At 46.8% G+C, this 27,331-nt stretch overlaps 1 protein-coding gene across 1 annotated transcript in view; it reads left to right on the top strand.

Moving 5' to 3' along the window:
• Window positions 1-3,406: 3,406 nt before the first annotated feature.
• LOC140417909 (uncharacterized) overlaps window positions 3,407-27,331 on the top strand; it is a 41,796-nt gene continuing 17,871 nt past the window's right edge. Inside the window, exons 1-2 of the mRNA XM_072501342.1 lie at window positions 3,407-4,165; window positions 8,823-10,393. Coding sequence (XP_072357443.1) covers window positions 8,827-10,393 — 1,567 coding nt within the window. The 5' untranslated portion in view covers window positions 3,407-4,165; window positions 8,823-8,826. The remainder of the gene's footprint in view (window positions 4,166-8,822; window positions 10,394-27,331) is intronic.

Genomic DNA, 27,331 nt, shown 5'->3' with positions numbered 1-27,331 from the left:
ATTCCAGCATCTTCCCTACTACCGAAGTTAAGCTCACTGGCCTATAATTACCCGCTTTCTGCCTACCTCCTTTTTTAAACAGTGGTGTCACGTTTGCTAATTTCCAATCCGCCGGGACCACCCCAGAGTCTAGTGAATTTTGGTAAATTATCACTAGTGCATTTGCAATTTCCCTAGCCATCTCTTTTAGCACTCTGGGATGCATTCCATCCGGTCCAGGAGACTTGTCTACCTTTAGCCTCATTAGCTTGCCCATCACTACCTCCTTGGTGATATCAATCCTCTCAAGGTCCTCACCTGTCATAGCCTCATTTCCATCAGTCACTGGCATGTTATTTGTGTCTTCCACTGTGAAGACCGACCCAAAAAACCTGTTCAGTTCCTCAGCCATTTCCTCATCTCCCATTATTAAATCTCCCTTCTCATCTTCTAAAGGACCAATATTTACCTTAGCCACTCTTTTTTGTTTTATGTATTTGTAGAAACTTTTACTATATGTTTTTATATTCTGAGCAAGTTTACTCTCATAATCTATCTTACTCTTTATAGCTTTTTTAGTAGCTTTCTGTTGCCCCCTAAAGATTTCCCAGTCCTCGAGTCTCCCACTGATCTTTGCTACTTTGTATGTTTTTTCCTTCAATTTGATACTCTCCCTTATTTCCTCAGATATCCATGGTCGATTTTCCCTCTTTTTACCGTCCTTCCTTTTTATTGGTATAAACCTTTGCTGGGCACTGTGAAAAATCACTTGGAAGGTTCTCCACTGTTCCTCAACTGTTTCACCATAAAGTCTTTGCTCCCAGTCTACCTTAGCTAGTTCTTCTCTCATCCGATTGTAATCTCCTTTGTTTAAGCACAAAATACTATTGCTTGATTTTACCTTCTCACCCTCCATCTGTATTTTAAATTCCACCATATTGTGATCGCTCCTTCCGAGAGGATCCCTAACTATGAGATCCTGAATCAATCCTGTCTCATTACACAGGGCCAGATCTAGGACCGCTTGTTCCCTCGTAGGTTCCATTACATACTGTTCGAGGAAACTATCGCGGATACATTCTATAAACTCCTCCTCAAGGCTGCCTTGACCGACCTGGTTAAACCAATCAACATGTAGATTAAAATCCACCATGATAACTGCTGTACCATTTCTACATGCATCTGTTATTTCTTTGTTTATTGCCTGCCCCACCATAATGTTACTATTTGGTGGCCTATAGATTACTCCTATCAGTGACTTTTTCGCCTTACTATTCCTGATTTCCACCCAAATGGATTCAACCTTATCCTCCATAGCACCGATGTCATCCCTTACTGTTGCCCGGATGTCATCCTTAAATAACAGAGCTACACCACCTCCTTACCATCCACTCTGTCCTTCGGAAAAGTTTGATACCCTCGGATATTTAACTCCCAGTCGTGACCATCCTTTAACCATGTTTCAGTAATGGCCACTAAATCATAGTCATTCACGATGATTTGCGCCATCAACTCATTTACCTTATTCCGAATACTACGAGCATTCAGGTAAAGTACACTTATGTTGGCTTTTTTTTTACCTCTGTTCTTAATCTTAACACCTCGATCAGTAACCTCTCCTAAGTTATATTTCCTCTTAACCTTTCTCCTAATTTTCCTGGTCGGCGAACCCACATCTTCCTGTAACAACCTGCCGCGTCGCTTACCATTAATGTTTTCACATCCCGTTTTATTTCTTTTAGTATTCCTGGTCCTATTCACTGAGCTCCCCTCAGTCACTGTACCTTGTACTGTCGCCCTTTTTGATTTTTGACTATGGCTTCCCTGCCTTACACTTTCCCCCTTACTGCCTTTTGTTTCTGTCCCTGTTTTACTACCTTCCAACTTCCTGCATCGGTTCCCATCCCCCTGCCACATTAGTTTAAACTCTCCCCAACAGCTCTAGCAAACACCCCCCCCTAGGACATCGGTTCCAGTCCTGCCCAGGTGCAGACTGCCCGGTTTATACTGGTCCCACCTCCCCCAGAACCGGTTCCAATGTCCCAGGATTTTGAATCCCTCCCTCTTGCACCATCTCTCGAGCCACGTATTCATCCTCTCTATCCTGACATTCCTACTCTGACTAGCTCGTGGCACTGGTAGCAATCCTGAGATTACTACCTTTGAGGTCCTACTTTTTAGTTTAACTCCTAGCTCCCTAAATTCAGCTTGTAGGACCTCGTCCCACTTTTTACCTATATCGTTGGTGCCTATGTGCACCACGACAGCTGGCTGTTCACCCTCTTCCCCCCCCCCCCCCCCCAAGAATGTCCTGCAGACGCTCCGAGACATCCTTGACCCTTGCACCAGGGAGGCAACATACCATCCTGGAGTCTCGATTGCGTCCGCAGAACCACCTGTCTATTCCCCTTACAACTGAGTCCCCTATCACTATAGCCCTGCCATTCTTCTTCCTGCCCCGCTGCGCAGCAGAGCCAGCCACGGTGCCATGAACCTGGCTGCTGCTGCCTTCCCCTGGTGAGCCATCTCCCTCAACAGTATCCAAAGCGGTATATCTGTTTTGCAGGGAGATGACCGCAGAGGACACCTGCACTGCCTTCCTACTCTTGCTCTGTCTTTTGGTCACCCATTTACTATCTCCCTCAGTACCTTTCACCTGCGGTGTGACCAACTCACTGAATGTGCTATCTACAACTTCCTCAGCATCGCGGATGCTCCAAAGTGAGTCCATCCGCAGCTCCAGAGCCGTCAAGCGGTCTAACAGGAGCTGCAACTGGACACACTTCTTGCACGTGAAGGAGCCAGGGACAGTGGACGTGTCCCTGAGCTCCCACATCGCACACGAGGAGCATGACACGGGTCTGAGATCTCCTGCCATGTCTTAAACCTTCGGTTAACTTGAACAATTTCAATTTCCCCCCCCCAAAATTTAACTAAATAAATAAACAATGAAGAAAAAAATAAATAAATATACCAATGAAAAGAAACAGAAAAACAGAAACACTACTTACCAGGGATAAAACGCACTTCCTCCCCACCCAGCTTCGAATTCCCACCTCAATTCAAATTCCCACTCACTCTTTGCTGTCTCACTCCTGGCCGTCTTCTCTGTCTCACTGGGAGAACTCGAGTGGAATGTGGCGACTCGGGGCTTTTCACAGTAACTTCATTGAAGCCTACTTGTGACAATAAGCGATTATTATTAAAAGTTAGGTAGGGTGAAGGTGTGGGCTTAAGTAGGGTGCTCTTTCCAAGGGCCAGTACAGACTCGATGGACTGAATGGTCTCCTTCTACACTGTAAATTCTATGGTACCCTGCAAGAAGGAAAGCGCCCCTCAGCGCAGCCCCGCCCCCTCACGGGGCCACGTCACCGCCAGCTCCCCACAAAGCGGCTCCGCATCACGCATGCGCCGCCCAGCAAAGCGCCTGGCAACTGCGCATGCCCGCCTAACCCACCATCGGGCACCTGGCGCGCTTGCGCAAGAGTCGCGGGGGCGACCGTTGGGATACCGCTATCAGCGGCCGGCCGGCGGAAGGTGAGTCTCGATGTGGCTCCGATAACGCGTGCAGGAATCGTATGGAATAACTAAGAGAAAATGGGAAGAGGAGCCTCTAACTGGTCTCCTCCTCCTCAACCCCAGGCTTCTGAGTGGGGCGGCGCCTTCTGTCCGTTTGCGGTCGGATACGTAACTGGCACCACGCCGATGATTGACGGAGGCCTCGGCCAATAGAAGGAGCGACCGACTCTCGGAGGACCCGGGCAGACTCTTGGTCCTCCAACCAATAGAAGCGCGGGGGAGAGGCTGGGAGCCTTGCGCGTCCGCCGGCGGCCCGGCTGGGTGTCACGTAACCGCTGCCGCACCAATGATTGACGGGGTCCACGACGAATAGGAAGGAAGGGCGGCCGCTTGATCCTCCAACCAATAGAGGCGCGGGGGAGGAGCTGTCAGCACGTAACCGCCACCGCACCGATGATTGACGGGGTTCACGATCCATAGAAAGAAGTGGTGTCCAGAAGGACCTGGGCGGCCGCGTGATCTTCCAACGAATAGAAGCGCGAGGGAAGGGCGGGGCTTCCAGAGCCAGCTGCTGCTCAGACAACAACAACTTTGCATCTTCAGAGCGCCTGTTATTGAGGAAACCCATCCAGACAGTGCTGTGAAGCAAACTTTGACACCCTGCCATGTGAGGAAATATTTATAATAATTTTTATTATTGTCACAAGTAGGCTGACATTAGCACTACAATGAGCATAGAACATACAGTGCAGAAGGCCATTCGGCCCATCGAGTCTGCACTGACCCACTTAAGCCCTCACTTCCACCCTATCCCCGTAACCCAATAACCCCTCCTCACCTTTTTTGGACACTAAGGGCAATTTAGCATGGCCTATTCACCTAACCTGAACATCTTTGGACTTGTGGGAGGAAACCGGAGCACCCGGAGGAAACTCACGCAGACACGGGGAGAACGTGCAGACTCCGCACAGACAGTAACCCAAACTAAATCCCCTCATTGTCACATTCCAACGCCTGTTTGGGTACACAGAGGGAGAATTCATAATGTGCAATTCACCTAACAGCACGTCTTTCAGGACTTGTGGGAGGAAACCCACGCACTCATGGGGAAAATATGCAGACTCCGCACAGACAGTGACCCGAGCTGGGAAGCAATCCTGGGACCCTGGTACTGTGAAGCAACCGTGCTGACCACTGATACTTTAACTCGAAGCTTGTTCGAATAGGTGAAGATTCGGCAGTGTCATACGGAAAGAAAGCAATTATTATTTATCATTCTTTTTAGTTCCGGAGGGGTAGGGTTGAGTGGCTGAGGCTCAGCATTTCTTGCCCTATCCAGAATTGCCCCTCGAGACAAAGAACAATACAGCCCAGGAATAGGTCCTTCGGACCTCCAAGCCTGCGCCGACCATGGTACCTGCCTGAACTAAAACCATATGCACTTACGGAGTCCGTATCCTTCCATTACCACCCTATTCATATATTTGTCTAGATGCCCCTTAAAAGCCGCTATCGTACCTGCTCCCACCACCTCCCCAGGCAGCGCGTTCCATATATTTACCACCCTCTGTGTAAAATAATGTGCCTCGTACACCTGTTCTAAACTTCTCCCACGCACTTTAAACCCATGTCCCTTAGTACTTGACTGTCGTACCATAGGAAAGAGCATCTGAGTATCCACTCCATCCATGCCACTCATAATCTTGTAGACCTCTATCAGGTCGCCTCTCAACCTCCGTCGTTCCAGTGAGAACAGACCTGAGTTTATCTAACCTCTCCTCATAGCTCTCCCCTAGCACCCTGTGTTACTGACTGTATCTCTAATGATATTAATGATGTTAATAACACAATCAGAATCAGACAGAAATAATGCAGCCGGCAATAATATATCCAGCTCATAAGCAGTTCTTATCAGTAGCCCCAACATCCTGTGCTCAGACAATCCATGGTACAAAGAGGAACCAGCTTCAATGTCCTGCGCCCAGACAAACAATGATACAGGCATAAACCACTGAGATAAGTGAAGATGGGTGTAGGAGAGACCAAGAGTTAGCGGACACACAAATCCTGGAGAACAACAGATGGCCAGGGAACAGGATGGGGGTAAATCGTGAGCTGATCACGCAGTCATCAAGCTGCCTGAAGTACGATTCATTGGTCAAGGTAAAATCGACAGCTGCAAGGATTGGATCAAGTCCAACTGGGGTGGGCTACTGATTTTTGGAAATTGTATAACTGTTGCACCTGAAACAATGTAATGTAAAGTGGTTTGGCATTTATCCAAATCGCTCTCCCTCGTACATTGACCAAGTTTGGAAAATAAAGCCGCCTTAACCAGAGTTGGTGTGTCCGCAGGTCTTTGTGTTTAGCTGAGTCGTAACTAAGAGGGAGGAACCCCACGTAAAGGGTACTCAATACTCAGTCCCTGAAAACGCTCCTACAGACTATTAACAGGGTTGATGTAGAGAGGATGTTTCCTCTTGTGGGAGATTCTAGAACCAGGGGTCGCTATTTAAAAATAAGGGGGGTCACCCCTAAGACGGAGATGGGGAGAGATCTTTCCGTTAGAGGGAGGCAAGTCTCTGGAATTTTCTTCCTCAAAAGGCAGCGGAGGTGGAATCTTTGGATATTTTTATGGCAAAGCTGGACAGGTTCTTGATTAACGAGTGGGGGGTGAAAGGTTATCGGGGCTATGCCCTTATGGGTTGAGGTCGCCAGCAGATCAGCCATGATGTTATTGAATGAAGGAGAAGGCTAGAGGGCCCGCATGGCCTTCTCCTGCACCTTGTTCCTATGTTTAATTCATAATATGTTCCGGACTTGGCATTTTTTCCGGTGAATGTCACGTTGACGTCTCAGTCCCCCCCAGCCACTGCTGGCTCCCCATCGGTCAACAGGATGAATCATTTATTCTTTCTGGGGATGTGGGCGTTGTTAGCTGGGTCAGTATTTGTTGCCCTTTCCGAATTGCCCCTTTAATTGAGCATCTCGATTGGCCACTTCAGAGGGCATACATAGAAAATAGAAGCAGGGGGAGGCCATTCGGCCCTTCGAATCTGCTCTACCATTCATTATGATCATGGCCGATCATCAAGTTAAGTACCCTGATCCCGCCTTCCCCCCCCATATCTCTTGATCCCTTTAGTCCCAAGAGCTATATCTAATTCTTTCTTGAAACTGCACAACTTTTTGGCCTCAACTACTTACTGTGGTCGTGAATTCCACAGATTGACCATTCTCTGGGTGAAGAAATTTCTCCTCACCTCAGTCCTAAAAGGTTTACCCCTTATCCTCAAACTATGACCTCTAGTTCTGGGCTCCTCCGCCATCGGGAACATTCTGAATCTACCCTGTCTAAACCTGTTAGAATTCTGTAAGTTTCGATGAGATCCCCTCTCACTCTTCTAAACTCCAATGAATATAATCCTAACCGACTTAGTGTCTCCTCATATGACAGTCCCGCCATCCCAGGAATCAGTCTGGTAAACCTTTGCTGCCTCCATAGCAACAACATCCTTCCTCAGATAAGGACACCAAAACTGCACACAATACTCCAACAATGCCCTATACAATTGCAGTAAAACATCTCTATTCCTACACTCAAATCCTCTCGCTATGAAGGCCAAAATACCATTTGCCGTCTTTACTGCCTGCTGTACCTGTGCGCTTACTTTCAGCGACTGATGCACGAGGTCACCAAGGTCTCGCTGAGTATCCACCTCTCTCAATTTACCCCCCTTTGGATAATAATCTGCCTTTCTAATTTGTGCTGCTGAAGGGCAGTTAAGAGTTGACCACATTGCTGTCGGTCTGGAATCATATGTAGGCCAGACCAGGTAAGGACAATAGGTTCCCTTCCCCAAAGCACATTAGTGAACCAGATGGGTTTTTACAACATTCAATAATGGTTACACAGTCCACCGTCACCATCTCGGAGACTCTCTTTTCAATTAAAGTTTGCCAGCTTCCATGATGGGATTTGAACCCGTGCCCCCACATCATTAGCCTGGGCCTCTGGATTATGAATGGAAGGTCTGTTGTGGGGTTTTATCAGTGCTTGGACCACCGCTTTCCTCATTCCTGTTGGTGACCTGCTCTAAGTTGTGGGGGCCACAATTTAAACATTTGCAAATGAAATAGAGCAGATATCGGAATACTAGAGGAGCAGGTGTCGGTAACTCAGCCCCTCGATCCCATTCCGCCATCCAATATGATCATGGCTGATCTCCTCTCAGCCTCAACTCCACTTTCCTGCCCGTCCTCCATTCAGACCCTGTGATCAGTCAGATCACAGCAAAATAATCATCATCCCTTTTCGATCGTGATCTTTAACAGACACCAGATTTACAGAGACATCTTCATCCCTTAAACCTAGCGACCCAGGGGAGACTGGCTTTTGGAGGTGGCATGGTGGCACAGTGGTTAGCGCTAGGGACTCGGGTTCAATTCCATCCTGGTTTAGCACCGGTCTAAATCGCTGGCTTTGAAAGCAGACCAAGGCAGACCAGCAGCACGGTTCAATTCCCGTACCAGCCTCCCCGAACAGGGCGACTAGGGCCTTTTCACAGTAACTTAATTTGAAGCCTACTTGTGACAATAAGCGATTTTCATTTCATGTCATATTTTTCATCCTTGGGTCGCTGTCTGGGTGGAGTTTACACGTTCTCCCCGTGTCTGCGTGGGTTTCCTCCGGGCGCTCTGGTTTCCTCCCACAGTCCAAAGATGTGCAGGTTTGGTGGGGTTATGGGGATAAGGTGGGGGAGTGAGCCTGGGTAGGGTGCTCTATCAAAGGGTCGGTGCAGCCTTAATAGGCCGAATGGCCTCCTTCTGCACTGGAGGCATTATATGGTTCTACTGAGCGCGTGTAATGTAAACCAATCAGGACAGGCTGTGGGACAGTGAGTGAGAGTTTTTTTTTCCTAATCTTTATTAGTGTCACAAGTAGGCTTACATTAACACTGCAATGAAGTTACTGTGAAAAGCCCCTAGTTGCCACATTCCGGCGCTTGTTCGGGTACACTGAGGGAGAATTCAGAATGTCCAAATTAACTAATAACTTTTGGGACTTGTGGGAGGAAACCGGAGCCCCCGGAGGAAACCCACGCAATCACGGGAGAACGTACGGACTCCTGGGCTGGCTGGCATTGGGGGGTGGTGGAGGCAGCTAGGCATTAGTTGGGTTGGTGAGTGACCATGTGTCATGCTGCCCTCAATTAGTTGCACTTTCTGTTCTTGCTGATCCATTTAACCAACTTGTTCAACAGTTGGTAGCCCCCAAAATATCTTCCTCTATCATATCCCTTTTCCTGTGGTCATTTTTGCAGAGTCATGGAAATGGATCCATTACAGACGGGAAACTCTGACCAGTTGTCACGTCGGGATCTGCCAGAGTCGCTCAATTCGTTTGGACCTGGATATTACTGGCCCCTGCATGTGGAAGGAGAAGGCAGCATTCGGCAGGCTGGCAAACCGTACCATTGTCCTCTGCGTGGACCCGCCTTCAGCCGATCACCTGACCTCGAGAGGCACGTGCACTGCCACAGGGAGGGGGGCCTGAGTAAAGGTGGGGGGGACTGCGAGATGGGGTTCAGCTCCCCGACTGTGTTGGACCTCCATCGACACCCTTACAGTGGGGGGAACCGCTTCACCTGTGCTGTGTGTGGAAAGGGATTTGTGTGCATCTCCCACCTACAAACACACCGGCTCGTTCACACCGAGGAGAGGCCGTGTATGTGCTCCGACTGTGGGAAGAGCTTCAAAAGTCCCCGGGATCTGACTGCGCACCAGCTCGTGCACACGGAGGAGAGGCCGTTTGAATGCTCCATCTGCAGGAAGAGCTTCAAAAGGTCCCAGAATCTGAGGGAGCACCTGCGAGTGCACACCGGGATGAGGCCGTTTATCTGCTCCGAGTGTGGCAAGGGGTTCACCCGGTCCTCCAACCTTCTGGCCCACCAGCTCCTGCACTCCGGCGAGCGGCCGTTCACCTGCCCTGTGTGCGGCAAAGGGTTTGCTCGGTCCTCTAATCTGCTGACCCACCAGCAGGTCCACAGCGACGAGCGGCCCTTTATCTGCTCCGACTGCGGCAAGTGTTACAAACTCTACCAGGAGCTGAGGAGGCACCAGCGGCTCCACACCGGGGAGAACCTGTTCCCCTGCCCCGAGTGCGGGATGGAGTTCACCCGCTCCTCACACCTGCTCCGACATCAGCAAGTCCACACCGGGGAGAGGCCGTTCACCTGCCCAGTGTGCGGGAAGGGCTTCTCTCAGACGTCCCACCTGCTGAGACACCAGCCCATTCACAGCCCAGGACCCCTCAGAAGTCCCGACTGCGGGAAGAGCTGCCAGGAGGCCCAAGCGCTGCCGGATCGGCGGCCGGAGGGAGCCAGAAGGAAGCCGTTCTCCTGCTCGCTGTGCGGGAAGGGATTCACTCGCTCTTCCAATCTGCTGGCCCATCAGCTCGTTCACACGGATGAGAGGCCGTTCCCCTGCCCCGACTGCGGCAAGAGCTTTAAGACCCGGCGGGATCTGAAGAGACACCAGCGGCTGCACAATGGAGTGAGGCTACCCGCCTGTTCCCTGTGCGGCAAGCGCTTCGCTTACACGTCCCACCTGCTGGTGCACCAGCGCGTTCACGCCGGAGAGAGGCCCTGCAGCTGCTCAGTGTGTGGGAGGGAGTTCAGCCAATCACCCACTCTGCACAAACACCAACGCCTCCACATTGGGGAGAGGCCATTCATCTGCTCGGTGTGCGGGAAGGGCTTCACCCGCTCCTTCAACCTGCTGACCCACCAGCAAATCCACACTGGAGAGAGGCCGTTCACCTGCTCCGCTTGTGGAAAGGGATTCACTCGGTCGTCCCATCTGCTGAAACACCAGCGAGTTCACAACGCTGCGTAACGCACGGTTCTGCAGTTAGGGTGGAGGGTGGATCAGAGAAACGTTGCATCCATTTTGAACTGATATTTAATCTTCCAAACTGTGTTCCCTCAATTTGACTATTGTGGCGTTGCAAATCGCTGGAACCCCCACTATCAACATCTTGGGGGTTACCATTGACCAGAAACTGAATTGGACCCAGCCAGATAAATACTGTGGCTACAAGAGCGGGTCAAAGGCTGGGAATCCTGTGGGGAGTAACTCGTGCCCTGACTCCCAAGAGCCTGTCCATTCTCTACAGGGCACAATTCAGGAATGCAATGGAATACTCTCCACTTGTAATATCCCTAGAGTGCAAAGGATGCCATTCAGCCCATCGAGTTTGCACCGACCCTCTAAAAGAGCACTCTAACGAAGCCCACTTCCCCGCCCTATCCTCGTAACCCGTAACCTAACCTTTACATCTTTGGACACTAAGGAGCAATTTAGCATGGCCAATCTACCTAACCTGCATATCTCTGGACTGCAGAGGAAACTAGAGCACCCGGAGTTAACCCATGCAGTCATGGGGAGATCTTGGTGCAATAACCATCACTAGGGAGAAGGTTTTGAATAAATTAATGGGACTAAAGGCAGACAAGTCTCCAGGAATGGTGGGCTGCACACTAGGGTATTAAAGGAGGAGGCAGCAGAGATAGCGGATGCATTGGTAAGATATTTAAAAATTCCTTTGATTCTGAAAAGGTCCCAGTGGATTGGAAACACGCTAATGTGACGCCCCTATTTTAAAAGAGTGAGAGGCAAAAAGTAGGAAACTATAGACTGGTTAGCTTGGTCTCTGTTCCAACAGCTTGGAAGCTGTTGGAATCAATTATTAAGGAGGAGATGACTGAATATTTGGAAAAACAAAGCTCCATCCACCATTGTCAGCAAGGTTTTATGAAGGGTAAATCTTGCTTGACAGAATTGCTTGGGAGTTCTTTGACGATGTAACCAGTAAGGTGGATAATGGGGAACCTGTGGATGTGGTACATCTAGACTTCCAGAAGGTGTTTGACAAGGTGCTGCACCAAAGACTGATCCAGCAGGCAAGATCGCAGGGGATTGGGGATAGAATATTGGATTGGATTGAGGTTTGGCTGACTGACAGAAAACAGAGGATCGGGTTAAATCAGTCTTTCTCTGGCTGGCGAACTGTAACTAGTGGAGTGCTGCAGGGTTCAGCGCTCGGACCTGAACTGTTTACAATCTATATAAACTATCCGCAAGCAGGGAGAGTGTAACATAGCAAAATTTGCGGATGATTCTAAAATAGCTGTGAAAGCAGGCAGTGAAGAGGAGATACAGATTTTACAGACGGATGTAGAGAGGGATTTTACAGACTGATATAGAGAGGCGAGAAGATTGGGCCAAAATTTGGCAGATGGAGTTTAATGTGAATAAGTGTGAGGTCATCCATTTTGGCAAATTATTATCTAAATGGAAAGCAGATTCAAAATGCGTCTGGGCAGAGGGATCTAAGTGTCTTTGTTGATAAATTGCAAAAGGTCGATATGCAGGTACAGCATGTAACTAAAAAGGCAAATGGAATTTTAGCATTTATTGCAAAAGGACTGGAGTATAAAAGTAGAGAAGTATTGTTGCAATTGTGTAGGGTGTTGGTGAGACCACATCTGGAGTATTGTGTCCAGTTTTGGTCTCCTTATTTGAGGAAGGATGTGATAGCATTGGAGGCAGTTCAGAGGAGGTTCACCAGATTGATTCCAGGGATGTAGGGGTTGACGTATGAAGAAAGATTAACCAGTTTGGGCTTATACTCACTGGAGTTTAGAAGGTTGAGAGGGGATCCGATCAAAGTATAAAAGATATTAAGAGGGATTGATAAAGTAAACGTAGACCAAATGTTCCCCCTTGTGGGGCAATCTAGAAAGAGAGGTCACGGATATAAGATGAGAGGCGGTAGATTTAAAACTGAGATGAGGAGGAACTACTTCTTGCAGAGGGTGATGAATTTGTGGAACTCACTACCCCATAGTGCGGTGGAATCGGAGTCGTTAAATTGTTTCAAGAAGGAGATAGATATATTTCTGATAAAAGAAACGGATTAAAGGGATATGGGGAGCAAGCAAGGAGGTGGATTTGAGACCAGGAAGAGATCAGCCATGATCTGATTGAATGGCGGAGCAGACTCGGAAGAGCTGAATTACCTACTTCTCCTAATTCCTCTGTTCTCCATAACCCTTCAACCCATTACCAATTTAAAAATCTATCTCCTCAAATTTACTCAATGTCCTGGTATCTACCGTACTTTGGGGTCGCGAATCCCACATATTCACGACCTTTTGGGAGAAATAATTTCTCCCCATTTCTGTTTTAAATCTGCTACCCCTTCTCCTAAAACTATAACCTCCCGTTCTTCATTGTCGCTCCTTACTGGGGCTATTGGTACCGTTTAGCTGTTCCCTGGCAGCCTTCAAGCCTCCCTCATCCACATCTCAATGTAATCCACCCATTCAATTTTTCCTCATCCTCTTCTGTTTTGAACCCTTCAGCTGGGGCCGAGATAAGGTCAGCGGGTCTTTGTTTCCAGTGTCCGTACTCTACTCTCTTTATATATTTCTCGCTCTCAGTGCACTTAACCGTAACCCACTCATTTGTTTTTCTGTCCCCTCAGTTAATTCCGAGCATCCTCCTCCAAACCCGCATATCAAACCCTGTTACCCTTCTTTCAGCCACAGAGAGCGACACTTCACACTTGTGACTGTGCTGGACAATTATTCAGCACCGTGCTAACACCTTTGGGCTTCCGGATGCAATTGAAGTCACAAATCGATTATGTGGTACTTTATCAAATGCCTCGTCCACTAGCACACATCAACCACACTGTCCTTATCAACCTTTTCCTTTTATCAGCAAAGAACTCAATTGTTAGTCGAACACAATTTTTCTTCGTCAGATCCTTCCATTTATTTATGTTTTCCCACCAGCAGTAGGCTGATTGGCCTTGAAGTTTGAACCCCCTCTTCATAGAATTTTTTTACAGTGTAGAAGGAGGCCATTCGGTCCATTGAATCTGCACCGACTCTTGGAAAGAGCACCCCACCCAAGCCCAACTCTCCAACCCATCCCAGCAACCCCACCTAATCTTTTGGACACCAAATCATGGCCAATCCACCTAACCCACTCATCTTTGGACTTGTGGGAGGAAACCGGAGCACCCGGAGGAAACCCAAGCAGACACAGGGAGAAAGTGCAAACGCCGCAGAGACAGTGACCCGAGGCCGGAATTGAACCGTGACCCTGGAGCTGTGAGGCAGCAGTGCTAACCACTCTGCCCCCTCTTTTTAAGAATGTAAGAAATAGGACCTACCCTGCCGTTCTGTATGATCATGCCTTATCCTCAGCGTCAAATCAGTTTTCCTTCCCCTCCCCGTATCCCTGAATTCTCTAAGAGACCAAGAATCTGTCTGTCTCCGCCTTCAATATATTCACCAACGGAGCATTTGCAACCCTCTGGGGAATTGCAACGGTTCACCATCCTTGCACGGCACGGTAGCATAGTGATTGCTGCTGTTACTTCACAGTGCCAGGGTCCCAGGTTCAATTCCCGGCTTGGGTCACTGTCTGTGTCATTCTCCCCATGTCTGCGTGGGTTTCCTCCGGGTGCTCCGGCTTCCTCCCACAAGACCCGAAAGACGGGCTTTTATGTGAATTGGACATTCTGAATTCACCCTCTGTGTACCCGAGCAGGCGCCGGAGTGTGGCGACTAGGGGCTTTTCACAGTAACTTCATTGCAGTGTTAATGTAAGCCTACTTGTGACAATAATAAAGATTGTTATAAATGATGGACCCTTTAACCAGCGATCATACTTTTGTGTTCAAGATTCCTCCCCCAATGGAAACTACCTGTCTCTCCCCTGTCAAGCGCCTTCAAGATGTGGAGATGCCTGTGTTGGACTGGGGTGAGCACAGTACGAAGTCTTACACCAGGTCAAAGTCCAACAGGTTTGTTTTGAATCACTAGCTTTCGGAGCGCAGCTCCTTCATCAGGTGAATGGTGTTTGAAAGCTAGTGATTCGAAACAAACCTGTTGGACTTTAACCTGGTGTTGTAAAGCTCTTTCAAGATCCTGTATGTTTTAATGAGTTCAAGTCTGATGCTTCTGGACTGCAGAGGACATTTTGCTCAACCTCTCAGCAAAGGACGACCATCTTCTCGCGCCCCAGCCTTGAGAACGGTCGCTGTACTGACTTGAATGCAGGCATATCCTTCCTTCAATAAGGAGCTGGTATTCCACTGCAGTACTTGAGTGGCTTCACTATAGCCTTGTACAATTCTAGAAAGTCTTCTTTTTTCTTGTGTTCCAATTCCCTCGCAATAAAGGCCAAAGGGCCATTTGGATGCCCAAATTGCTTGCTGTATTTCTGTGTTCCTTGTACGATTACACCCAAAACATCAACGTTTTCAAGTATCACGCCTTTTAAAAAATATTCTGCTTTTCTATTCCCCCTGCCAGTTCCCCACATTATACTCCATTTTCCATCTTTTTCTGACTCACTCACTTGTCCAGGGGAAGAATTTTTCATTGCTCAGGAGGGCATGCGCCCACTGGGAGGACGTCTAGTGTGCGACCCAATGTCATCGTACCCGAGATTTGAAAGCGTACTTGCTGACAATCAAGGAGACAGACAGCTTAGCCCATGAAGGGGCCAATTAAACACGGGTTTTACGTGACCACTCTGCTTTTATGCTTGTTGGCTGGCCAGACAGCCTTTAACGTTTTAGATTCTACCTCGATCTGGGGCGGGATGACATACAAAGGTGTGTGGGGACTGAGGTTTGTGTTTGAATGAGCTGCCGGGACACGCACTGCAGAGATTTCCGACACAGTGCAGAGGAGATTTACTAGAATAATACCAGGAATGAGGAAGTATTTTTTAAATCTTTATTGTCACAAGTAGGCTGACAGTAACACTGCAATGGAGTTACTGTGAAAAGCCCCTAGTCGCCACATTCCGGCGCCTGTTCGGGTCACAGCGGGAGAATTCAGAATGTCCAAATTACCTAACCGCCCGTCTTTCGGGACTTGCGGGAGGAAACAGTAGTACCCAGAGGAAACCCACGCAGGCACGGGGAGAATGTGCAGACTCTGCACAGCGACCCAAGCTGGGAATCGACCCTGGGACCCTGGAGCTGTGAAGCCATAGTGCTAACCACTATGTTACCGTGCTGCCCTTTAGATACAAGGAACGATTGGCGAAATTGGACTTGTTCTCCTTGGAGCAGAGAAGATTAAGAGGCGACCTTATTGAGGTGTTCAAAATTCTGAACCTTTTTGACAGGATAAAGAAGAATATTATGTTTCCACTAGTTGGCATGTCAGTGACTACGGGTCACAATTTCAAGATGGTCAGCAAGAGAGCTAGAAGTGAGATGAGGAGAAACTTCTTTACTCAGAAAGTTGGGATTTGGGATGCATTGCCTGGGAGAGTGCTGGAGGTGGATTCCAGAGGAGGTTTCAAAAGAGAGCCGGATATATACTTGAAAGTGATGAATTTAGAGGTATGGAGATAGAGCTGGAGAATGGGACTGGCCACGTCGCTCTTTTGGGAGCCGGTGCAGACACGATGGGCCAAATGGCTTCCTTCTGTGCTGTAAATAACAAAGAAACAAACAAAAAAATATTTTTGACAGGTCTTCAGCTCTCTGAGACAACTCCCTCCTGAAGGAACACATTAGAAGTGCCAGCCCGCACCCTTCTTTTTTCTCACTGCCTACCCTCCCAGGGCAGCTCTGAGCCTTTCCCAGTGCATGTTTCACATTGACTGCCCATTAATTGGCCATCCAGCGTGAAAAATCCAGCCTCATATCTCTGCAACCTCTTTTTGTCCTCCTCACAGCTTGCATTTCCATCTAGCTTCGTATCTTCAAGAAACTTGGATGAAGCGACAAAGAATAACGTATCCAATTCATTTATATAGATTGTAAATAACTTTGGCCCAGCACTGATCCTTACTAGTCGGCACAGTAGCACAGTGGTTAGCACTGTTGCTTCACAACGCCATGGTCCCATGGTCTTGGGGGTTACCATTGATCAGAAACTGAACTGGACTAGCCATATTAGTGGCTACCAGAGCAGGGCAGAGGCTAGGAATCCTACGGAGAGTAACTCCCCTCCCGACTCCCCAAACGTGTCCACCATCTACAGGACACAAGTCAGGAGTGTAATGGAATACTCTCCATTTGCCTGGATGAGTACGGCTCCAACAACAGTCAAGCTCAACACCACCCAGGAGAAAGTAGCCCGCTTGATTGCTCCCCCTTCCACAAACATTCAAACCCTCCACCGCCGACGAACTGTGGCAGCCGTGTGCACCATCTACAAGGTGCACTGCAGGAACTCACCAAGGTTCCTCAGACAGCACCTTGCAAACCTACAACCACTACCATCTAGAAGTACAAGAGTAGGAGATACTGGAGGACACCATGACCTGGATGTTCCCCTCCCAGTCACTCACCATCCTGACTTGAAAATATATCGCTGTTCCTTCACTGTCGTTGGGGCAAAAATCCTGCAATTCCTGTCCTAACAGCTCTATGTGTGCAGCTGCACATCCGGGACTGCAGCAGTTGAAAAAGACAGCTCACCACCACCTTCTGAAGGGAAACTAGGGAAGAGCAATAAATACTGACCAGCCAGCCTTACCCACATCCTGTTGGGCAGGTAGCACAGTGTTAGCACTGTTGCTTCACAGCACCAGGGACTTGGGTTCGATTCCCGGCTTGGATCACTGTCTGTGTGAAGTCTGCATGTTCTCCCTGTGTCTGTGTGGGTTTCCTCCGGGTGCTCCGGTTTCCTCCCACAAGTCCCAAAAGACCCGCTGTTAGGTGAATTGGACATTCTGAATTCTCGCTCTGTGACCTGAACAGGCTCTGGAATGTGGCGACTAGGGGCTTTTCACAGTAATCTCATTGCAGTGTTAATGAAAGCCTACTTGTGACAATAAAGATTAATATTAAATGAATAAAAAAACAAAAGAACGCTCACCAGCTACTGGAAATAGAACAAAAAGAATGAAAATCTGTACCTCCTTCCCCCTCTGCACCAAATTCCCAACTTAGCTCTCAGTTCACAAAGCCTATGCTTCCCCACTGTGTGGTAGCAAAACTTGTCACTGTCTGTGTGGAGTCTGCATGTTCTCCTTGTGTCTATGTGGGTTTCCTCCGGATGCTCCAGTTTCCTCCCACAAGTCCTGAAAGAAGCGCTTGTTAGGTAATTTGGGCATTCTGAATTCTTCCTCCGTGTACCTGAACAGGTGCCGGAATGTAGCGAATAGGGACTTTTCAGAGTAACTTTATTGTAGTGCTAATGTAAGCCTACTTGAGACAATAAAGATTATTATTATTTTAAAGTTCTCAGTCAAAGTCTGTCTGTTGAGCTAAATTGCAGCTAAAGAGATCCCACTTATCCTGAATCCCCGACTGATCAAAAATGCTTTGTTTCAAGATTTATAAAGATGAAGCTGCAGTGAGATCCGGTTAGCCAAGCGTCGCGTTTGTTACCTAACCAATCAAATCCGGATATGCTTTTACCAAAGGATCCAGTAGGGCTGGATGCCAGAGACATGCCATAGAATCCCTACAGTGCAGGAGACCATTCAGTCCATTGAGTCTGTACCAACCCTCTGAAAGAGCACCCTACCTAGGCCATCCCCGTAACCCCATCTAAGCTGCACATCTTTGGACACTTAAGGGGCAATTTTGCATAAGAACTAGGAGCAGGAGTAGGCCATATGCCCTTTGAGCCTGCTCTGCCATTCAATAAGATCATGGCTGATCTTCTAGTGGACTCAGCGCCAATTACCCGCCAGCTCACTGTAACCTTTTATTCCTTTACTGTTCAAAAATCTATCTTAGCCTTAAAAAACATTTAACGAGGTAGCCTCAGTTGTTTCACTGGGCAGATTCACAACCCTTTGGGTGAAGAAGTTCCTCCTCAACTCAGTCCTAAATCTGCTCCCCCTTATTTTGAGGCTATGCCCCCTAGTTCTAGTTTCACTCGCCAGTGTGAACAACCTTCCTGTTTGTATCTTAGCTATTCCCTTCATAATTTTATATGTTTCTCCCCCCCTCATTCTTCTAAATTTCAATGCGTATAGTCCCAGTCTCCCCTCATAAGCTAATCCCCTCAACTCCGGAATCAACCTAGTGAATCTCTTCTGCACCCCCTCCAGTGTCTGCTCATCCTTTCTCAAGTAAGGAGACCAAAACTGGACACAGTACTCCAGGTGTGGCCTCACCAGTGCCCTATACAGCTGCAACACAACCTCCCTGGTTTTAAACTCCATCCCTCTAGCAATGAAGGACAAAATTCGTTTTGCCTTCTTAATTACAGGCTGCACCTGAAAACCAACCTTTTGTGATTCATGCACAAGGACACCCAGGTCCCTCTGCACAGCAGCATGCTGCAATTTTTAAATAATAGCTGTCATTCCGACCGAAATGAATGACCTCACATTTATCAATATTGAACTCCACCTGACAGACCCATGCCCATTCACTTAAACTATCTATATCTCTCTGCATACTTTCAGTGTCCTCTGCACATTTGGCTCTACCACTTATCTTAATGTCATCTAGAAACTTTGACACATTACACATGGACCCAACTCCAAATCATATATGTAAGTTGTAAACAATTACGGTCCCAATACTGATCCCTGAGGTACACCACTAGCCACTGATCGCCAACCAGAAAAACACCCATTTATCCCCACTCTTTGCTGTTAGTTAACCTTTCCACTGTACTTCGGTACATGTGACAATAAATCAAATCAAATCAAACTAATCCTCTATCCACGCTAATACATTACCCGTAACGCCGTGCACCTTTATCTTATGCAGCAGCCTTTTGTGTGTCATCTTGTCGAATGCCTTCTGGAAATCCAGATACACCACATCCACCAGTTCCCTGTTGTCCACCATGCTCGTAATATCCTCAAAAGAATTCCACTAAATTATGACCTGCCTTTCATGAACCCCTGCTGCGTGTGCCCAATGGGACAATTTCTATCCAGATGACTCGCTATCTCTTCCTCAATGATAGATTCAAGCATTTCCCCACAACAGAAGAAGCTAACCGGCCTATAGTTACCCGCCTTTTGTCTACCTCCTTTTTTAAACAGTGGCGTCACATTTGCTTTTTTCCAATCTGCCGGAACTGCCCCAGAGACCAGCGAATTTTGGTAAATTATCACAAGCGCATTTGCTATTTCCCCCACCACCTCTTTTCGTACCCTGAAATTAGCACGGCCAATCCACCTAACCTGCACATCTTTGGACTGTGGGAGGAAACCGGAGCAGACACAGGGAGAACGTGCAAACTCCACATAGTCACCCAGGGCTAGAATCGAACCCGGTTCCCTGGAGCTGTGAGGCAGCAGTACTAACCACTTGCCACCGTGCAGTCAGAAGTGAGGACGTAACATACAGATGAGAAATCAGTCAGCATTGTGTGTTTGCCCGCATGATTATGAGCAAAATTGCTATGTCTGGATTGTAATGCATCATCGAGACTTGAGGGGATCTCTTCTGATTAAAAAAGATGCACAAAAGGATTGAAAGTTGTCGTGTCAACCAGACTGGAAACTAGAGAAGGAAGTAGATAATTTGTATTTGACTTGCTCGTCACCATCTTGCTCGAAAGGAACAATCGGGCCACTGATGGCATAAAGGATGAGAACGATTGGTGTGAGCCCTTACATTTGACGGGAAAAGGAGCAAAGGCAAGACAGAAGCAGCAACTTGACCAACTAACTGACTGCATTGAGTTATGGAGGAGATACCGCCAATGTGATTGTCAGTGAATTGAACCCTCAGCCACGATATTGTCAACTATTCCTCCGATGTCTGAATTCTAAAATTCAAACAATAAACTGAATTTATAAACGATACAGAGTCACAGATAATTTTGTAATCCTAGAGAAAAGGACTTGTAAAAGCACTGGGCGTGGATTTAACTAATGAATGAAAATCGCTTATTGTCACGAGTAGGCTTCAATGAAGTTACTGTGAAAAGCCCCTAGTCGCCACATTCCGGTGCCTGTTCGGGGAGGCTGTTACGAGAGCCATGCTGCTGGCCTGCCTTGGTCTGCTTTAAAAGCCAGCGATTTAGCCCAGTGAGCTAAACCAGCCCTGGGTGACTATGTGGAGTTTGCACGTTCTCCCTGTGTCTGCTCCGGTTTCCTCCCACAGTCCAAAGATGTGCAGGTTAGGTGGATTGGCCGTGCTAATTCCAGGGTACGAAAAGAGGTGGTGGGGGAAATAGCAACTATTTGTCATTGGTGTAACATTCTCCAACCTCTGGCATCACTGCCCTTTCTAAGGAGGATGGGAGACTTGTGTCACCTGCAGCGAGTCCAACAGAGACTGCCAGGCCAGAGTGGGGCTACTGAGCTTCGTCAGGCAACAACCAAGGTGTGAGCCATCATGTTAAGGAATGCTGCCCTGTAACTTGTACCCAAAGATGGTTAATGTCATCCTTAAAAGGATTACAATCTACATTACCTTCAATTTACAGCCTTTACCCCCACTGTTAACCATTCTGTATGCCACAGAAAAAAGAGGCCCTGTACTGACCCCTGCCAGAAACTGCATTCTGGTCACAAAAGCTCCCCTCGACCATTATCACGTCCACGGATCAATTTTTGGAGCCCCCTTGGCATTTTCCCTCGAACCCCATGGGCTTTTATTTTTCTGACCAAGTGGGGCTTTTTCAATAGGTCTTGCTAAAATTCATTTGTGCTGCAGCAAACACGCTGCCCTCATCAAACCTTGTTACTTCCTCAAAAATTCCAATTACTGTCGTCCAACACAGCCTCCTTTCCACCAAATCCATGCTGACTGTCCTTCATTAGTCTTGCCATTTCAAACCAGCAGCTTGCTCTCATGCCCACACCTCCGCCCTCCTAGTTAGGCGTGTTTCTGCCCTCGGGACTCAACATTGAGTTCAACAACTTTAAACTGTGATCTTTCTGCTCCAACTTGATGCTCTTTTAAAATCCAAAATCTTTTTTGCCCCAACACAACCCCCCCCCCCCCCCGCAACTGCTCAGTTCACAGGGTTATCAGAAAAAAATGAAAATGAAAATGAAATGAAATGAATGAAAATCGCTTATTGTCACAAGTAGGCTTCAAATGAAGTTACTGTGAAAAGCTCCTAGTTGCCACATTCCAGCGCCTGTTCAGGGAGGCTGTTACGGAAATTGAACCATGCTGCTGGCCTGCCTTGGTCTGCTTTCAAAGCCAGCGATTTAGCCCTGTGCTAAACAGCCCCTAACACTATCTGTCACTTGTTCTTCTGTTTTGCTTTAACTGAGCACTGTGCTGCAGCACCCTGGGCTAGTGTGCGGTCAATTCCAGCCCCACGTGCCCCAGAGTCACAACACAAAGTGAAGTAACCAATAGTTTTTACAAAAAAAACCCCAAAATCTTTGGCCCTTGGCTGTCCGTTAATTACAGTCACCAGGTTTGTAAGTTTAAACACAATTATTGTTTATTTATAACTAGAACAAATCTGAAATAGGCAGTGAATACAGTTGATCAAATGTCCTTTAACAGCAGATCCCCTTAACTGCCCCATCCTCTACCCACATTCAAGACAGACAAACACAAAACAATTGACTTTTAACTCCAGATTTTTACTGAATTCAAATTCCACTATCTGCCATGGTACAATTCGAACCAGGTCTCCGGATTACTAGTCCAGTGATAATGCCACAATGCCACTGCCTTCTCACCAGTATTTTCTAGCTTTGTTTTTTTTCCAGAATATTGACCCATAATGACTTACTTCCCCATCTTCTGAGGCAAGATCCTTTCTCACTTTGGTCCTTCGCGATCAGGATTGCTCGTCCTCCTTTTCCATTCTGTTTGCCTTTTCCAAATGTTGTTCACCCTGGAATATGTCATCATTGGGGGTATCCTTCCAAGGGGCTGTTGAGCACAGGGCTAAATCGCTGGCTTTGAAAGCAGACCAAGGCAGGCCAGCAGCATGGTTCAATTCCCGTACCAGCCTCCCCGAACAGGCGCCGGAATGTGGCGACTAGGGGCTTTTCAGAGTAACTTCATTTGAAGCCTACTTGTGACAATAAGCGATTTTCATTTCATCTACAAAAGATCATGGATATGCAGGAGCAAGGCAGCCATTGTGGATGGGGAGTCTCCATTTAGCATCTGATTGCTAAAAGAGGCCAATCCTTGAGAGGCCACACATGCACAGTGGTTAGCACTGTGGCTTCTCAGCGCCAGGGTCCCAAGTTCGATTCCCGGCTTGGGTCACCGTCTGTGCGGAGTCTGCATGTTCTCTCCGTGTCTGCGTGGGTTTCCTCCCTCTAGTCCAGAAAGACATGCTGTTAGGTAATTTGGACATTCTGAATTCTCCCTCTGTGTACCCGAACAGGCACCGGAATGTGGTGACTAGGGGATTTTCACAGTAACTTCATTGCAGTGTTAATGTAAGCCTACTTGTGACAATAAAGATTACTATTATTATTATGAAGCTACCAATTGTGGTTGTGGGTTGTTGTTTCTGGCATTGGAGCCCGTTGCCAAGCTCCAGTAGCCACTGGTCATCACAGTGGAATATTTAAGACTCGTGTGTCTCGGAACTTTGTATGGAGTGAAGTACTGTTTATGAATTTTTAAATTAGCCACTTTAAAATAGTTCAATTTGAATTTTTGTTAGACAATTAACAATTAAGGTAATTGGGGAACTGGAAGGCAGCTACTTGCATGGAACTACACTTAACTGAGGTTTATGACTTCAATGGCAGCTCTGGGTCTGGAGTCAGGAGTTGTCTGCTTTGAAGGAATAGTTAGAAGTGTTGAGTTGAACAGTTTGAACTTAGGATGACACCTTATATTTAAACAAACTATGCATTGCTTTCATTGATCTGTCCGAGAGGGAACCTTTTACATTCTGACATAATTGTAGGAAGTATGTTTAACATTTGTTCTTGTTTGATTTTAGTGTTTGTAGAGATGAGTTGGAGTATATTGATGTAAATGTTTACGATAGATGTTCTGTTGAAAAGATGATGTGACATTGGTTATTCGTTGGTAATTTCTATCTAAAGGACCTGGATGTGTATGTGCGTAGATCATTGAAGGAGAGCGCAGTATTCTGGGCCAGGGTTTGGAAAACTCCAAAGTATATCATGGAGTTCACCTGACCTACAACTGTTTATTCATTTTGGTTCCGATGAGCACAAGGGCCTGCCTTTCAGGTGTTATTCAACAGAGGCCTTAAGCACGTTTAATCAAAAACAAAGTTTATTCTACGAATTTAGTTAACATTTTCATAAACACATACAGTAAGCATTTTTATCGACTACCAACATAAATACCCCACGGAGCTACAGTACTCTATGTATAACCCTCAGTAAGTTTCCCCCTTAAGCTGTTCCAATTTAATAACAATTCGGCACTCAAGACCTGGTATGTATACTCGTTTCCTTTTTAAAACAGCAGGTTTCAATTCCTACCAGAAAGCAATTATTTATTTTCAAGTTATCAAGCAGTCTGGAAACAGCTTTTAAACTGAAGGTAGAGAGACACTCCAAGACACTTGTCTGTCTGAATACAGCAGCCAAAGGGGCTGTTTAGTACAGGGCTAAATCGCTGGCTTTGAAGGCAGGCCAGCAGCACGGTTCAATTCCTGTAACAGCCTCCCTGAACAGGCGCCAGAATGTGGCGACTAGGGGCTTTTCACAGTAACTTCATTTGAAGCCTACTTGTAACAATAAGCGATTTCCATTTCATTTCATTTCAAATGTGAAAACAAAAGCAAAATACTCAGAGCCACCAAATCAAGCCCAAACCAAAAACAAAAGTAAAACTCAGAGCCACAGCCCAGCTCCACCCACACAATGACATCACTGAAGCCATGTGATAAGACAAAACACTTCTTAAAGGGACACTCCCATGACAAGCAGTTAAAAAAGCAGACAGTAATCTGGGCTTTATTAACGGGGCACAGAGTAGAGGAGTTATGTTATGTTCCTGTACAGAGACAATTATTGAGTTGGCGACTAAAGAACATCTAGTTCAAGACTGGTTAATTTTATTATCGTATAATAATTGTATATAGGAAACTAATGCTATAAAACTGGAATTAATACAAACATGACTGACTATGATGATTTCTCCACAAGATACCGCCCCCCAGGCTCCAGTGTCATGTGCTACTACTTGCCCAACACCGACTGGTCAGAGGCTATACATATTTACACATACTCTTTGTCATAATATACACATCAGTATATGATGGTGCAGAGACACACACTGACTGACACACTGCAAAACCAATCAACACACATAACACGGCAGCCAATCACCAGTTAGGGCACGGTCACTATAAAGACAGAGGGCACCAGTTGTATAGAACCTTAGTTAGGCCACACTTGGAGTATAGTGTTCAATTCTGGTCGCCACACTACCAGAAGGATGTGAAGGCTTTAGAGAGGGTGCAGAAGAGATTTACCAGAATGTTGCCTGGTATGGAGGGCATAAGCTATGAGGAGCGATTGAATAAACTCGGTTTGTTCTCACTGGAACGAAGGAGGTTGAGGGGCGACCTGATAGAGGTATACAAAATTATGAGGGGCATAGACAGAGTGGATAGTCAGAGGCTTTTCCCCAGGGTAGAGGGGTCAATTACTAGGGGGCATAGGTTTAAGGTGAGAGGGGCAAGGTTTAGAGTAGATGTACGAGGCAAGTTTTTTACGCAGAGGGTAGTGGGTGCCTGGAACTCACTACCGGAGGAGGTAGTGGAAGCAGGGACGATAGGGACATTCAAGGGGCATCTTGACAAATATATGAATAGGATGGGAATAGAAGGATACGGACCCAGGAAGTGTAGAAGATTGTAGTTTAGTCGGGCAGTATGGTCGGCACGGGCTTGGAGGGCCGAAGGGCCTGTTCCTGTGCTGTACATTTCTTTGTTCAGTTTTCTCGCTCATTCGGGATGCAGCCTCTGAGACAGACAGAGCCCGCAGTCAGTAGCACAAACATCCACCATGTGCTAGCAGTATAGGCTGGTCAGGTTAGGCATAGGTCTTCAGTCAATCTAACATAGTGTCGACCCACAGTGCAAGTATGTTTAACTGCTCTTAGGTAAATAAAATAGAGTTGTACTATTACAAGTGTTGGTAGTCTGTCTATGTTACTGCTAAGGTAAATGCAGTCTCCACAGATCCAGAACATCCAACACATCACTCTTGTTAATGCACATCACTAAATCCCCTTTCCTTGAGATTTTGAAAAAAACAAATAATACATTATTTCAGTAAATATTACATTTGAAATGCATAACAATGTACTTTGCATCATGTATAAAGAACAAAGAACAGTACAGCATAGAAACAGGCTCTTCGGCCCTCAAAGCCTGCGCCAATTACGTGTCCTATCTAGACCAACCGCTTGTATCCTTCTATACCCTGTCTGTCCATGTGCCTATCCAGATAAGTCTTAAAGGTCGCTAATGTATCTGCCTCAACCACCTCACTTGGCAGTGCATTCCAGGCCACCACCACCCTCTGTGTAAAAAACTTACCCCACACATCTCCACTGAACCTAATCTCCCTCACCTTGAACTTGTGCCCCCTTGTAATTATCATTTCCGCCCTGGGAAAAAGCCTCCAACTGTTCACCCTATCTATAACCCTCATAATTTTAAAACTTTATCAGGTCGCCCCTCAGCCTCTGTCTTTCTCGGGAGAACAATCCCAGTTTATTCAATCGCTCCTCACAGCTAACACCCTCCATACCAGGCAACATCCTGGTAAAACTTTTACTATACACTCTCCAAAGCCTACATGTCCTCCTGGTAGTATGGTGACCAGAATTGGGCACAGTATTAATAATTTGTCCGAGTCAATGTTCTGAATACCTGTAACATAATTTGCAAACTTATATACTCGATGCCCCGCCTGATGAAGACAAGCATGTCATATGCTTTCATTATCACCATTTCCACCTGCGTTACAGTTATATTGTCCATTCACAGATCCAACCGTTCTGGTATCTTTCTGTTTCTCGTTGATCGTCTCAACTTTGGTAAATCTTGTGAATCTGTGTGAAAGTTCTGAACCTCTGTAGGTACATCTACTATGATTGTATCATTGTTCTGAACACCATTCTGCACATTGGCATTTAACTCGTTCACTGCATGTGTCAGTTTCGATGAATGTACACACCCTCGTCTTGCTGTTCAGCAACAGGTTGTTTCACTTTTAGGAGTGTTCGTCTATTCCTCCTTAAAACCTGTCCTTGCTCAGTTCTCACAATGTGGGACCTTGGCCTGTTTTCTGCAATATCTTAGCATGTTTTGGCCAGCCAGCAGGATCCTCCACTCTCACCATGTCATTTGGTTTCAAAGGTTGTAGACTTGCCATAATATTCCTTTTGCTTCTTCTTCTGAGATTCCATTTGATCTCTTTTCGTCTCATTCAGTCTTTGCTTGGTATGGCATGGCAGAGATTTTCATCGTTTCCGAATCATCATCATTGCTGCTGGCGATAAACTTAATGGAGATGCTCGATAGCTTAGCAATGCTAAATATGGATAATCTTTGCTGTCCATAGCCTTCTTCAGTAATCGCTTGACTATCTGAACCCTTTATTCTGCTTTGCCATTTGATTGCGATATAATGGACTTGACGTTACATGCTTAAAATCATATTGCCGTGCAAATTCCTTCCATTCTTTGCTGGTAAAGCATAGTCTATTATCACTCATTACTACCTTATCCTATGTCATGCAAATGTTGCTTTTGTATGCATTATTAATAATAATAATTTTTATTATTGTCACAAGTAGGCTTACATTAACACTGCAATGAAGTTACTGTGAAAATCCCCCAGTCACCACATTCCGGAGTCTGTTCGGGTCACAGAGG

Source organism: Scyliorhinus torazame, chromosome 5 (assembly GCF_047496885.1).
Source record: "Scyliorhinus torazame isolate Kashiwa2021f chromosome 5, sScyTor2.1, whole genome shotgun sequence".
Classification (NCBI taxonomy): Eukaryota; Metazoa; Chordata; class Chondrichthyes; order Carcharhiniformes; family Scyliorhinidae; genus Scyliorhinus; species Scyliorhinus torazame.
Note: the sequence above shows the minus strand (reverse complement) of the source record. Positions and strands in the feature narration are given on the sequence as shown.